Source organism: Panthera onca, chromosome A2 (assembly GCF_046562875.1).
Source record: "Panthera onca isolate mPanOnc1 chromosome A2, mPanOnc1 haplotype 2, whole genome shotgun sequence".
NCBI lineage: Eukaryota > Metazoa > Chordata > Mammalia > Carnivora > Felidae > Panthera > Panthera onca.
Window position 1 is genome coordinate 140,269,518 of NC_138340.1, and position 16,346 is coordinate 140,285,863.

The window sequence follows — 16,346 nt, forward strand, 5'->3', positions numbered from 1 at the left end:
TCTGTCTGCCCTGAAGAAACTACAACCATCTTGCCAGGCCCTTCTTAGAATTAGACAGTGCTTTAGGGCTCAGCCAAACAGAATAAATCTGGACCAGATAAAAATGACTAAAAGTTCTGTGGAAAACATGAGCTCTTCCTTTATTTCTCCTAGTTATTTTCAGCTTTTCAATCCACATAACCACAAAACAATAATAAAAAAAGTTGGGGGAGGGGAGGAGTCAGAGACAAGCACAGTTTCTTTGGTAACCTCACATTTATTCTTCAAAAATGTAGTATAAATTCCAAGTTAATTCTCACATAGTTATCTATTTTATGACAGAGGAGGGAAAAACAGGAAATTTGAGAAATAGTTTCTTTGCTTTTTTTTCTTGACACAGTGACTTTGGAACTTTGGAAAGTACAGAAAACACACAGAAGCAATAAAGACACTGTTAACCTATTTTTATTATTTTTGAAATGATAAAATATAGAGAACTTTATAGAAATGATAGACTTTTATATTCTTGTTCTATTTAAATCACGCTTTGTATTTTTCCATTTAAAAAAGGTCATGTAAATAAATGAAATGTTTCACACTATAGCCATCAACATAAGCTATACTTTTCTACTTTATAAAGTGTCTCCTCTATTTTAAGATGGTTGCTAAGTAATGCAAAGACTTAAAAAAAAAAAAAAAAGAATGGGTTTTTAAAACTCTAGATTTCCAGTGTTTTCTACCATTACTTTGAGGTTATAAAAAAATTGCTCTAGACCCTAGATTTATCAGGAGCAAGTTGGGATGATCATTATCTACCATGAAGAGATCCAAAGCTTAGCTTACACATTTATGCAATTAGAAATGACCAAGGGTAAGTAAGAAATGCTACAGAATACAGAGAATTGATGAATGGAAAAATGCTGTATCATGTCCATGAGCTTCTACTAAGAATTGCTAAAAATGTTTGCTGTCTTCAGTTGGAAAATTCAATAAGGAGGAAAAGGCCTATTCTTATTTCTGATCAGTTTATTAGACTTGGATTACAGGTTGATGGCTTATGCTATTCTGTTCAGCCTAAAGGCATTTAGAAATCCTGCTAGAATTAGGTTCAAACCAGCACCCCAAACCCCATTTCATCTCTCACCGTCTGTAGCTCATACTTTGAAATCAGGCTATATTGTTCTCCTTACTCAGTCCTCTAAAATTTAACTGGGGGCGCCTGGGTGGCTCAGTCGGTTAAGCATCCGACTTCGGCTCAGGTCATGATCTCACGGTTTGTGAGTTTGAGCCCACGTCGGGCTCTGTGCTCACGCTCAGAGCCTGGAGCCTGCTTTGGATTGTGTCTCCCTCTCTCTCTGCCCCTCCCCCACTTGTGCTCTGTCTCTCTCTATCAAAAGCAAAAATGAACTATTGGGACCTCATGAAGATAAAAAGCTTCTGCACAGCAAAGGAAACAATCAACAAAACTAAAAGGCAACCAACGGAATGGGAAAAGATATTTGCAAATGACATATCGGACAAAGAGCTAGTATCCAAAATCTATAAAGAGGTCACCAAACTCCACACCCGAAAAACAAATAATCCAAGGAAGAAATGGGCAGAAAACATGAAGAGACACTTCTCTAAAGAAGACATCCGGATGGCCAACAGGCACATGAAAAGATGCTCAACATCGTTCCTCATCAGGGAACTACAAATCAAAACCACACTCAGATATCACCTCATGCCAGTCAGAGTGGCCAAAATGAACAAATCAGGAGACTATAGATGCTGGAGAGGATGTGGAGAAACGGGAACCCTCTTGCACTGTTGGTGGGAATGCAAATTGGTACAGCCACTCTGGAAAACAGTGTGGAGGTTCCTCAAAAAATTAAAAATAGACCTACCCTATGACCCAGCAGTAGCACTGCTAGGAATTTACCCAAGGGATACAGGAGTACTGATGCATGGGGGCACTTGTACCCCAATGTTTATAGCAGCATTCTCAACAATAGCCAAATTGTGGAAAAAGCCTAAATGTCCATCAACTGATGAATGGATAAAGAAACTGTAGTTTATATACACAATGGAGTACTACGTGGCAATGAGAAAGAATGAAATATGGCCCTTTGTAGCAACATGGGTGGAACTGGAAAGTGTTATGCTAAATGAAATAAGCCATACAGAGAAAGACAGATACCATATGTGTTCACTCTTATGTGGATCCTGAGAAACTTAACAGGAACCCACAGGGGAGGGGAAGGAAAAAAAAAAGAGGTTAGAGTGGGAGAGAGCCAAAGCATAAGAGACTTTTAAAAACTGAGAACAAACTGAGGGTTGATGGGGGGTGGGAGGGAGGGGTGGGTGGATGATGGGTATTGAGGAGGGCACCTGTTGGGACGAGCACTAGGTGTTGGATGGAAACCAATTTGACAATAAATTTCATATATTAAAAGAAAAGTAAATAAATGTATAAAAAAATTTTTTAAAATAAAAATTGTTTAATTGACAAGGGCCTTTTTAGAATTTTTGCCTGGGGGGAGGTAGTTCATTTAGTAAATGAAAGCCTAAAAAAGCTAAATTCTGTTTTCTTTTTGCTTTTTTTCTTTAGTATTAAGGAAGTGAACACCACACAGGACAGTGGCCTCCATGATCATAACCTTTATACTTATATTTCCAGTGAATACTTTAAGTGATAATGGAATGAATGGCATACTGTGAAGGATTAGTTTTTCACTTTTTCTTTTCCCACTTCCTCATGCCCTGTAAAGTGAAGTGACTGCAAGTATCTGCCTAAAATAAATATCATGAACTATGTTAAGTACAATTCATTCTGATAGAATGAATTACTTTTACCTTTACTTTTACCCAACACTTTGAGTATCTACCATGTACCAGGCACTCTTCTAAATATTAGGGATATCGTGGTGAATTAGATGGGTGTAAGATAGCCTTTCATAAAGTTTACATTTTTTAAACATTTTTTAAGTTTATGTATTCATTTTGAGAAAGAGAGAGAGAGAGAGAGAGAGAGAGAGAGAGAGAGAGGAGCAGTGAGAGAGGGAGAGAGGGGAAATCCTAAGCAGGCTTTGCACTGTCAGCACTGTCTGACTCGGGGCTAGATCTCACCAATTGTGAGATCCTGACCTGAGACGAAATCGAGTTGGAGGCTTAACAGACTGAGCCACCCAGGTGCCCCCATAAAGCTTACATTGAAATGAGGAGCACAGACAGTAAATAGGTAAGCATGAAAACAATCAGAAAATATAACAAAATAATGTAATAGAAAATTACTAGGGAGAGGAAAAAGTTTTACATAGTGTGGTTAAAGAGGGTGATAACTGAAATGAGATCTAAATGGCAAGAAGGAGCCAGTCCTGTAAATAGCTGGGAGATAGTTACCTGCCCCCCACCCCCAGACAGAGGAAATAGCAAGTACAAAGGCCCTGAGGTAGGAATGAGTGCAGAATGTTTGAGGATCAGAAGGCTAGTGTGGCTGTGGGTAGTGAGCTAAAGTTAGTGGCATGAAATAAAGCCCAAGAAGTAGCCAACAGCAATCAGATCATGTAACACCTTGTAGGCCCTCAGAAGGAATTTGAATTTTAGCACAAACGTAATCAGGAGTAATTGGAACATAATAAATAAGTTAGTGACATGATCTAACTTTAAGTCTATGTAAATTTGTTATTTATGTAAAGCATGTTGGTTAGATGGAACCTCAAGATTGAAGGCAACAAGAGTGGAAGCCAAGTTGTAGTAGGCAGAACTCCAAAATGACCCACAAGATTTCTGTGCCTGGTATACATGTTTTGTATAATCTTCTCTCTTCTGTGTGGGAAGAACTTGCATATAAGGTGGGATTTCATTCCTGTGATTAGATTCTTTTATGGAAAAAGTGAAGGGATTTTGCAGTGGTAATCAAGGTCCCCATTAATTTTTGAGTTAATCAAAAGGGAGATTATCTTGGGTGGATCTGACTTAATCAGGTGAACCCTTAAAAGAGAACCTTTCCTGCTGGCCTAAAGAAGCAAGCTTTCCTATTGCCAGAGGAAGGGGCCATGTGTCAAGGACCTAGAGGTAGCTTCTAGAAGTTGAGAGTGACCCCACGCCAAAAGTTAGCAATAAAATGGGCACGTCAGTAATTCAACCACAGGGAACTCAGTTCAGGCCAGTAACCTGAATGATCTTGGAATAGGGCTCTAACCTTCTGTGGAGATTAGAGGTCCAGCTGTCACCTTGATTTTTAGCCTGGTGAGATCCTAAGCAAGGTTCTCAGCTAACCTGTGCCTAGACTCCTGACCCACCGAAATTATGAGGTCACAAATTCATGCAGTTTTAGGCCGGTTAAGTTAATGGTAATGTGTAAAGTAGCAATATAAACCAAATACACAGGGAAATTTATTAGAAGACAAAAGAAGTTTGGCAGAGGAGTAGGGTAGAATGGGAAATAGAGTAGATTTTAGCGGAAGTCAGATTGGTAGCAGTGAAGATGAGAAGACAATTGATTTTAAACATATTTGGGACAAAATGTGGAGGAATGAGGAAAAGGTGCCATTTATTGAAATGAAGTCTGAGGAGAGAACAGGTTGGCAGATGGGTAAGGGAATGGAGGGTCAAAAATGCTGCTGTGGGCATGTTAATCGAAGACGTCCCTTAGTTTTCCAAGTGGTCATGTTGGATGGGCAGTTAGATAGATGAGTCTGAAAATGAGAGCAGCGGGCAGTTAGAGATAGAAAAGAGGTCGTTGCCAACATACAGGTGATATTGTAAACCACAGAAATGGGCGTGATAATTTCAGGAGTAAATGGAGATAAGAGGAAGAGGGAACGCACCCTGGGGCATCTAGAGGTCAGGCAGAGGTTTAGGAATGAGCAGATGAGCTAAGCACATTTCATTCTAACACAAATCCTGTGAGGAAAGCATTATATATCCATTTTACACAGGAAGATACTACGTCTCATAAGGTTAAATGGATTGTTCAAGGTCACAGATTGTACAGTCAAGCAGAATTTTCAACCCAGAAGGGGGGTTTAAAATACAATGTCTTTTCATTAAGGCATAGTGTCCTCAACTCCAGTTCCCAGGTGAAAATAGAAAGTTCCATATATACTGCAAGATATCCATAAGCCAGGGCACAAACTTTATGTCTAAGGACATTTTAGAACACCATAGAAATGATTTCACCATAACAGAGATGTGCTTTGACCTGAAGCCTGTGTGCCCATCATTGTTGAAACTCAGGAAGATAGTGTTGTTGTTGCAGTTCTCATGCCCAACTACAAAATGATGAATAGCATTAATTCTAATGAAATACACAGAAATTGTCTCAAAAGAATGGATGTACTTGTGGAAATTTACAGCCTTGAAACAAATTTGGGCCTTTAGAGCACTATACGCTGTGTCCATGCTGATTATAGTCCTTTTGATTAATGACTGCTTTGATTATTTGAGTCAAAGCCACTTTTCAGTTCTGTATTGGTATATTTGCAGACATTTCTTTTCAAATATTAACTACTTGTTATTCATGAACCAAGCTTATATTTCTAATAGGAATAGCAAAAGTAAAATAAACAGCATCAACTGCTAGCATTATTGGCAATTTCCTATGTGCCAGGCCCTCTTGCTAAGAGCCAAGCATGCATTATCCCACTTAATCCTCACAGTAATAAGTTCTAGTATCACCCCCATTATACAGAGGAAGAAACTGATGATGTTCACAGAAGTTAAGCTAATATATGGCAAGACTGAAATCCGAGCCAAGGTCTGAGTGCAAACTCTGCAATACCCAAATTTCTTCTATAGTACTTGCCAGAGAACTTATTTCTGAGAAATATAATTGCTCAATTCTCCAGGAAAAAATCATGGTAACTTTTGAAGTTAGCTATTGTTAGGTAACTGGTTTACCTTCTCCCTCTATAATTAGCCAACAAGAAAGGTTAGGAAGGTGGGTACCAATAAACGCATTTGAATTTAGGGCACCTATAAACACATTTATTTTACAATTTCTTAGTTTGTGAACCCACAGTAGTTAAAATTTAATATGTAATTAGTAACAACGACTGTGCTAATTGTTCACAATAAAAGTTCCTTCCATGCTCTTTGTACACCCACATATTACACAGCTGACACCCACAAGCTGAATAATATTCTTTGATAATCAACAAGTTATGAAATTTTACTTCCATTTTCATCTGGTAGATTTGCGTTTTGGGTTTAACTAATAGCTGTTCTATTTGTTAAATAATATTGATGCATCAAAACTAGTTTGCTATGACAGCAGCAACTGCCTCTAATAATATTCCCTCAGTAGCATAATTTTAATATCAAAAAATTATTTAGTTATTGAGATGATTCCCAAGAACAATAAGCACTTCATTTATGTCTTGGTAGAGTTCATCTCAGCTGATGATTATCGATCATCTACCTGCGCCCCTTGTGTGCTAAAAGAATAAGACAATGATTCATTCAGACTCTATAAGTCTGAAAATCATCAGGGGTGATGGTTATGCACAAACGTAGATGAGACACGTTTATAGAGATGTGAATACAGTTTATGACCAGAGGAGATGGGAATGGTGGTATAGGAGTAACTGAACAGAGTTTCAGATGAAAGAGCATCCACACAAGTAGAGAAAGAAATTGACACAGTTGGCAGGCCTTTCAAGAACCGGAGTAGGAGGAAATGGGTTAATTACAAGGTGGTAGATATTAACAATAATTGTCAGGGAAGAAGGAGATTGGGTGATGACCGGAAGTATTGTCAGTGGAGCAGAATGGAATGAGGGCCAGGCAGAGAATGCTGATCAACCAGGATTTACCTAACAGAGGAGCTAATAAAAATCTCACAAACCTGTAAGGTAGTAACAGGAAGTAGGAAGACCAAAGAATATTTCCAGAATGCTCTATTCCAAGGATTAGTTAAGGATAATGGTGAATTAATCACAGAGGAGCCAGAATTTAGGTACCACTGGTGCTAGATTCAGATTAAGAATGCCAAAAAACGGCACACTTTATAGTTGAGTTAGGGAATTAGCTTCATCTGGTTACTATTATTCTGAAAATCACCTCCCAAGCTATACATCAGCTCATGACCACAAGGGAATGGTTCAGTCTAACTAGCCACACACTTAGCTTTGCAACTATTTCAAATGACACTTGCTATGTTTGCACGCTTACATTAAAAAAAAAAAAAGAAACGCCACCCATGAATGTGAAGACTGATGTAGTTTTTCTTGCTACTGGCAGCAAACTTGTGTTTTTAGAATTTTGCCATCTTGGCACCCTCACATAATATGGTCTGTGAGGCAGTGAGACTGCAGAGTAGAAAGAGCACTGGGCCTTGGGCCATCTGTCTTCATCTGGCTGTTCCTCCATTGACTAGTGATCATCAATTGCTTAAAGTCTCTGAGCCTCAGTTTCCTCATCTGTGAAAGGAGAGAACTGTACACATGCTCTGAAATTCCTCTGTCTTCACTTTTTCTCTTCTTAGCCCTCATTATTACTCAAGAGGATGTGTACTTCTTTTCCAAGACTAACATTTCGACTCTTGTTTCTAATTCCATTCTGCTTCTACCTGACTCTTGGCCCATCAATCTTCTCCTCTCTCTTTTTCAAAATGTCACACATCTCTTTTACAGTTTCCTTCTCCTGAGTGTAAAACAAAACTGACATCTCCCTTGTTCCAAGAGATCTCTCTGCCTCTGGTCACACCATGCTTGTTCTTTTTTTCTTTGCTTTGTCAAACTTGAAAGAACCATTTAAGTTAGCTGCTTTCCCCTCCCCACTATTTACTCACATCTTAACTCTCTGCAGTCTAAATTTGGTCCTCCCTCCCATGTGTCTTCTTGGGGGACACTGATAAGAACCAAGCCTTTTCTTAGCCATCCTCCTCCTTGACCCTTCTACCACACTGCTTGCTCCTGAGTCATCCTCCACTTTGAAAATGGTCTTATTTGGCTTTCAAAACACCACATGCTCCTGGTTCTCCACATACTCTGATAAACTTTTCTCATCTTTTTTGTCAACACTACCCAAGAGTCTATCCATGTCTTGATTCTTTTAACTTTTTTCTCCCTTTGTAACCATTTCTACATCCAAGATTTTAATTTCTGTGTGTGTGTGTATGTATGTATGTATGTGTGTGTGTGTGTGTGTGTGTGTGTGTGTATATATATATATATACATACATATATATACACATATATATGTATATATATCCCTCAAATTAAAATTTTTTTTTATGTTTATTTATTTTTGAGTAAGAGAGAGAGACAGAGTGCAAGCAGGGGAGAGGAAGAGAGACAGGGAGACACAGAATCTGAAGCAGGCCCGAAGCGAGGCTCGAACCCACGAACCAGGAGATCCTGACCTGAGCCAAAATCGGACACTCAACCGACTGAACCACCCAGATGCGCCAGCCCTCAGATTTTAAACTAACTTCAACGATGCATTTGCAAATGACTACTGAAAATCTTGTGGATAGGGTCTTAGCAGGCCATGTTAATACATCTAAAATCAAATTTATTAATTTCTCCAATGAACCGAGAAATTCATGGCATCACTACCTATCTATCCATATTGGCAAAAATTCCCAGAGTTGCCCTAACCCCTCCTTGCCCTTAAATCCTCACACCTAATTACTCACTCTTCCTGTCTGTACATACAGTGTCCTGAGTCTAAATCCTATCACTTCACAACTAGCTTAGTTTTGCCCTTATCGTCTGTTAGCACTTTGGTAATAGACTCCTAATTGGTCTTCTATCCTCAGACTCTTAGAATGCCAATCAATCTGCACATTGCTGTTCTAAACAGTGCCAAAAAATACACAGATTATTTCACTGCCTCCCTAAAAACATGATTACAAACTTTTTGTGTTTTGGTTTTATGAATTATTTGCATTCATTTTCTTCATAAACATGCTATTTACCTCTTTTAAGATTGGGTCATGCTGTATAGACAAGTTTTCTCTAGTGATCCTGGCCATGCACACAGCTACACTCCTCTGTTAGAGTGAACGTTCAATTATGTTTCTAGGGAGGTAATTGTTTAGGGAGACAGACGGGGGTTTGAATGATCTTGGTTTGGACCTCAGTCTGCTATACAAACATCCACTTTCTTGACTCTAGTAATAATAACAAACATTTACAGAGCATATGCTCTGTGCTAGGCACTTATTAAAGTGTTATTTATTTATTTATTGTAAAACTCTAAACAACTCTCTAAGAGAGAGACCTTATTATCATCCCCATTTCTCTGGGAAGGTAACAAGCTTAAAGAGAGTAGTCTGTCCAAGATCACCTCGTTTGTAAATGGAAGAACTGGGATTTCAACACAGACATTTTAAGTCTAGAGCCTATGCTTTACTCCCCAGTATATGTCACCTTCACAGCAAGGATATATAGAGTATGTGTGCACTAAAACGTATGTAAAATTTCTGACACGAATTCAATACATGTCACCTAACTTCTCTCCTATATGTCAAAACCAAATGTTATTATGTTTTAAAAATTTTAAAGGTTTTCACATATGCATGTTTTGTCTAGAAAACCAGATGGAATTTCGAAGTTTCCTGACAAGTTTTATTTTTTGCATTCTCCAGAAGAATTCAAAACAGTGCCTTGCACATTGTCAGTCCTCAACTAATGTTTGTTGACTGAAGAGTGAAGGAATAAAGGTTTGTTTTATTTGCACTGAATGAAATTTAGCTTTCTCAGAATTCATTGTTCTTCCATTCTTTGTGCAAAGAGGAGAATAAAAGACACTATATATGTATATATATGTATATATAAATATAAATATATTTATATGAATATATAACATACATATAAATATATTTTGTATCTGTAAGTGATAGATGGAGAGATAGATAAAGGCTTTGAAATGTGTTATCCATTCCCTCTTCCCATTGTTTGTAAGATGGCACCTTTCTCTAGAAGTAAATGGTAGGAAATCATTGATTCTTAGGATTCATGCACCTTTGGAGCTGGGCCAGATCCAAAATTAAATTGCACAAAATCACTGTTGGTATTGCTTTAAAAAAGATGGCAAGCGGTGTCAAGAGGAAAAGGTGGCATTATTGTAGTGAATTTGAAAATAAAGGGCAAGTTCTGTCTGTTTCCAAAGATCTGGGCAAAGAATATAAATTCTTTTTTTTTCCCTGTAGTTTTAAGTTTCTGGAACTTTTCCTAAAGAAAGTGAATGCATTTCATTCCATTGTTGCTTTGAGATGCTGTTGTCTTTTAGGGCCAATATTTAAGAAAAAGTTAAATATCTAGTTTGTTTAATAATATCAATTATATTTTTTCACAGGTTGTTTTTCCCCTCTATTCTAGTATTTTCTATCAAGAAGGGGTACTCTGAGTTTCTTTCTTTTTGTGTATAATTCCTAATGTTAAAGTAAACTTTTGAAGACAAAACGTCGCCAAATTTCAAAGTACATGTTAAGCATTTTCTAAATTTAAAGAATCTTTGGCCAAATTCCCATGACTAGGAGAATTAGAAGATTAGATAATTAGGGAAAATAGTTACTGAAACATTTTGCTCAAAGTGCTACAATGCTCTCAATCTGTCATTGCAAATGACAAGGGAACAGTTAAGTAAAAGAAAATGTGGTTGATACATTGTGCAAGACTACAGACCAATGGCAAATTCAGCATAGATTACTTTACTTTACTTTAACAGCATCAATTTCATGGGAATGGTAGAGGCTAGCAGTTCTCTAACACCAAGAATAAAATAATAAAATTCTGGTCTAAATTTTTAGAAAAAGAGATTTACAGAGAAGACTATAATGTGGAACCTTCTTGGGGAATTAATGAGAAAGGACAGTAGTCTAATTTTCAGAAAGAGATCAAGTACATTTCCTGTCTTAAATTAGGGGATACATTGGGTAAGTCCTTTCTGAGATGGCGAATTTCAGAAGTCTCCCACTTATAAACCAAATGCCTTTTAGAAGTTTGTTTCTAAGTTGGCTGTTGGGAGTATACATGACGCATGTGTAATCAGAGAGACAATAAATACACACGGAGGTCTGTGGTAGCTTGTCCTAAACCGCCCTGCCACTGTTCTTTGCACACAAGTTCTTGTTCTTTTTAGAATGGAGTGTGACATTTTCTTGAATCTTGGATTTCTTGGAAAAGCTATGCATGTACAACATTTTGCAAATAATTTCAGAAAGTTTATAAAATCTGTGAATCTGCTTTGAAGTATGTAATTTTCCTGATTCTGAACCTGAATTTTTCTGTGAAAAGAGCTAAATCCTTTTCCAGAGCATCCTTAATGCTGCCCAACTTGCTGGAACTCTGACAATTATCTGTCCTATTAGTACTTGAAAATATACCTTGGGTGTAGAATCAGTTTGAGGCCTCACATAAAAGCATGGACTTTCAAACTATTTTTCAATAGTTCTTACAATAGCTCTTACAAATATTGTCAAGTATTTTTACATAGTTTAATTCATTTAATTCTCACAATAATCATCTGAACTGTGACTATTTTCGATAGGTAAAATTAAGTCTTGGGGAGAGTAATGCACTTTTTATTCTTCAAATTCATAAAGTAAGTGACTGAAAATTGTGGAATTAAAAATTTTTTTTATTGTTTATTTATTTTTGAGAGAGAGAGAGAGAGAGAGAGAGAGAGACAGAGTGTGAGTGGCGGAGGAGCAGAGAGAGAGGGAGACAGAGAATCTGAAGCAGGCTCCATACTCTGAGCTGTCAGCACAGAGCCCGATGCAGGGCTCGAACTCACAAGCCGCTAGATCATGACCTGAGCTGAAGTTGGACGCTTAACCGATTGAGCCACCCAAGTGCCCCAGATTGTGGAATTAAAAAAAAAGTTTATTTATTTATTTTGAGAAAGAGAGACAAGAGAGCATGCACTAGCATGGGTAGAGGCAGAGAGAGAGAATACCAAGCACATCCCATGCTGTCAGCGCAGAGCCCAACGTGGAGCTTGATCTCACATGAGATCATGACCTAAGCCGAAATTAAGAGTCTGACACGTAACTGACTGAGCCACCTCGGCACCCCTGAAAATTGTGGAATTTTGCATCCAAGTTATCTGACTCTACTCACATATTCCCCATGTTCTGCAATGGATTAACATCACAGTTGCAGACTTATATTTAGAGTCATATATCTGTCCTTAGAATACTTTATTACTGCCATTTCTTGCAACTGCCCCATCCTTCAACTATTTTTGAATTCTAGGTAAGACTTCTGTAATTAGCACCTTTGCTCACCACTCATCTTTCAAGTTCAAATGCTAGTTCCCAAGCCCTACAAAAATTTTCCTCTGCAAATAATCCCTATTCGCTTTTGTTAACTATCATTTGCAGTATTATTTGTAATGATCAATGTTTTCCCCATTTGGCTAGAATGGTTAGCCAGGAGTTATCTCTTCTGAGCTTGCTTGGGGAATCTGTGGGCACCTACTGATTCACTATGCCCTACATATTTAACTCTTAGTAGAAGGGCAGATGTCCTGATGTCCTGATAAAAAACAAAGGAGAGTAGGGGCACCTGGGTGGCTCAGTCAGTTAAGTGTCTGACTCTTGATTTTGGCTCAAGGAATGATCTCACAGTTCGTGGGGTCAAGCTCCACATTGGGCTCAGTGCTAACAGCACAGAGTCCACTTGGGATTCTCTTTTATCCTTTCTCTCTCTGGTCCTCCCCTGCTGTGTGTGTGCTCTCTTTGTCAAACAAATAAATAAACATTAAAAAAAACCAAAAAAACAAAAACGAAGGAGAGTTAACTCAGGATAGCAATCACTGTTCCTGAATTCTCTGAATCAGTTAAGACTCACCTTCATAAGTTGTGTGCTGTCTCTTTATCAAATCGACAGTTCAAAACTTTTACTTACATATTGAAATGCTCAGCGAAGATCAAGTTGGTGGAAGTACCAGTGATCGTTGTCAGTCCACCGATGGTGGAAGAGTAAGCAACACACAAGCACATAAGTTTACACATCATGTGGTCCTTCTTTGTTCGATACTTGGCTCCTGTGCCTGAATTCTGTTCAACAGAAAATAGTTTACACATCACGTGGTCCTCTTCTATTTGTCTTCTGCGCCACCAACATTTAATCATTTTCAAGTCATCTTTACAAAAGAAAAAAAGGCGGCCTTCTTAACCTTCTTCTCGATCAAACCACTGCCCTACATCACTTTCATTTTCACAGCCGAACTACTCAAAAGAGCTGTCTACATCCACTGACTGCATTCTTACTCACGCCAATCTGGCTTCCATCTCTTCAGTCCACCCCAAGTGTGCTTGCTGTGATTATCAGTAGCCTCCACATTACTAAACTCAACAGATACTTTTCAGTCTCAGTTTCGTAGACCTCTCAACAGGACCTGAAAGAGTTAATCACTTCTTCCCGCTTGAAAACTCTTCTTAGGGCTTCTATGGTATCTCACTCTTCTGGGTTTTCTCCTACATCTTTGCTTGTTTCTCTGTCTCCCTTGTCAGTTCATTTTCCCTCATCTTTCCTTAAAACTGGAATTTCTTGAAAACTATGTCATGGGCACCTGTCTCTTTTCACTGCAATGTTTATCCTTAGGAAATCTCATATATTTTCACTGGTTTAATGAATATAGATACACCAGACCATCAATTCTGTTCTTCAGCCCAGACTTCTCCTTTTAGACCTACATACCCAATTAACTGTTTAACATAATTTGAATGTCTTAAATAAAACCTCAATCCCAAAATGTTCAAAACCAAACTCACCATTTCCTTCCTCAAATGTAGTTCTTCTTCAGGATCACCTAATTAATCTGGTAGTATCATCATCATTATAATTACAAATACTTACAGTGTGCTTAGTGTACAATAAACACCGTTCTAAGTTAAAATTAAATAAACAACTTAATCCACTTTATTCTTACAACACAAAGAGGTTAGCACTGTTATCCCATTTTACACATGAAGACATGAGACAGAGTAAAGTTAAGTGGCTTGCCCAAGGTCACATAGTCTGAAAATGGCACGCTTGGATTTTAAAGCCGTGTAGTCTTGTTTTACAATTCATAACCTCAGCCACTACACTATATTGCTTGTCCTCCTTGAAAACATTCTCTTCCTCACCCTCCCAAATCATGTCCATTTTATCTACTTAAATATGTCTGGACACTTTCGTGTTCATCTCCACTACTATCACTTTGGTATAAATCAAATCTGATTTGGGCTACTGTAATAGCCTCCTTATGGGTATTTATCTGTCAAGTCTTGCCTATTTGAGACCTGTCCCACACATTTCAGCCTTAAAAAAATATAGATGTATTTTTAAAATATATAAATAGAGGAATCTCCCTATTCCATACAGATAGGTATGCTATCTGTGGTATACGCACTGAAAGATCTTTGGGAGAAATCACAGAAAGGAAATATTTTCTATTCACTGAAAACCATCATGGATGTGGGAATGACTTAGCATTGTAGGGTCTGGTGCATTGATTGTAATTTGCCTCTTACCTTCTAATTAACTTAAAAGTTAGCCCTCTGGGTATCTACTCTTCACCTAAAATAATTTGTAAGTGTCTCCTTTTGTCTAATATTTCCTACATTTCCTACATGGAAATGATGTGTATTTTCCACAATAAAAGCTGCCATCGAAAATGTGAAAAATAAATGGTATGTAAATAAAATAGCAAAATATCTTTACAAATTATTATAGTGGTACAAATGAAATTTAGGGCTTAAAAATGGTCTATTTTGCTACAGAAAAGACCAAAGAGAAACCAGAAAGTGATATATAATTTGGATACAATTAAACTGATAACAAGAATGGAAACTTAAAGATGTAATGTGTATAATAATTCTGACACATTAAAACTTTCAAAATTACAAAAAACACTTTCAAAACTACAAAGAAAAAACTGGATTTCATATAAAAGCTGAACTGCAAATATATGCATATATAGGTGTTTATATATGTATATAAAGCACAATGACTAAAATGCATTGGCTGATACAAAATTTTAAAAATCAAAATAGGAAAATACTAATATATTCACCATGTTTTATCCTTTATGGACTTCCCATACTTTTCCCTCTGTATAGACCTTTAAAACATACATTAATGCTACTGCACATAAGGTGATATTTATGCAAATATCATGGACAATTTAGAAACATTAAAAATTCAAGTTAAATTTAAATTCTGCAATAAATTGTAACACTAATATATCATAATACATGTTAAGGGTTAAGTGCAGGTGTTGGGAGGTGGGATGGGGTGCAACAATTCTGTTATCATCCAGTAAATGTGAACCCCATGCAGTCAGCTCTATTGTTTGATTTTGTTTTTGTTTTTTGTTTGTTTTTTTTTGTTGCTGTTTTTGGCTTAGGTCATGTGATTACTGGGTCGAATTTATTGAGGAGATGATGTTATAGTAAGGGGTAACTGAGGTCCAGAGAGACAGTAGTGGAGGTCAGTGGGCAGAAAACTAGAGCTGTTCTTAAAAAAATTCTTTTAAATTTAAATTCAAGGTAGTTAACATACAGTACAGTCTTGGCTTCAGAAGTAGAACCCAGTGATTCATCTCTTCCATATGACACCTAGTGCTCATCGTGAAAAGTGCCCTCCTAATGCCCATCACCCATTAACCCATCCTCCCACCCATGTCCCCTCCAGCAATCCTCATTTGTTCTCCATATTTAAGAGTCTCTTATGGATACATCCCTTAAGAAAGCCTGAGACAAGCCACTAATTGAGCCAACTACTGGTACAGAAACTACAAAAACAATGGAAAGGAGAGTCCTCAGCAGGTTAGTCTTTTGCTGAAGACAGTGGTTTCAACCTGAGACCAAGGGTTGACCAAAGGGCCCAAAAGAGATTTGTAATAAGTCATTTGGACTAGAAAGTCAAGAGCATGTGTTCGCAGATATGAGGACAATAAAATAAGCACTACATTCTCCCATAAGTAGATGAGGAATTTGGTGTGTGTGTGTGTGTGTGTGTGTGTGTGTGTGTGTGTGAATGCATGTGTGTGCTTGGTGTACTTTCTCCTAAGAGTTTGGGAGGGAAAAATGATTCCTATGCAAAGAAAAGAAGAGATGCAAAACATCTAGAGGGGTGAAGCTGGAGACAGTCAGGGATAACATGGCCAGAGAAGACTTCCTGTACTAAGAAGACCAAAGGACATTGCCATGGACATACTGTGAATGGGAAAGTGCTTGCTTTATAATGTTTCATGATGGGGGACTTACGTGAATTTAAATATTCAGAATAAAGTAATTTTTATAATAAAAATATATCCACACACACATAATGCCTAGGAATAGCCCAAAATGAAAAATGTCAAAATATTAACAATAGAATTGGGGGTATCTTCTGTCTTCTTGATACTTTTTGTATCTTCTACAATCATAAAAGAGTTTTCCC

The 16,346-nt window shown here is 37.6% G+C and overlaps 1 protein-coding gene across 1 annotated transcript in view; it reads right to left on the reverse strand.

Moving 5' to 3' along the window:
* SLC13A1 (solute carrier family 13 member 1) overlaps window positions 1-16,346 on the reverse strand; it is a 96,373-nt gene that overhangs the window by 19,186 nt on the left and 60,841 nt on the right. Inside the window, exon 7 of the mRNA XM_060633005.3 lies at window positions 12,822-12,973. Within this exon, the coding sequence (XP_060488988.2) occupies window positions 12,822-12,973 (152 nt within the window). The remainder of the gene's footprint in view (window positions 1-12,821; window positions 12,974-16,346) is intronic.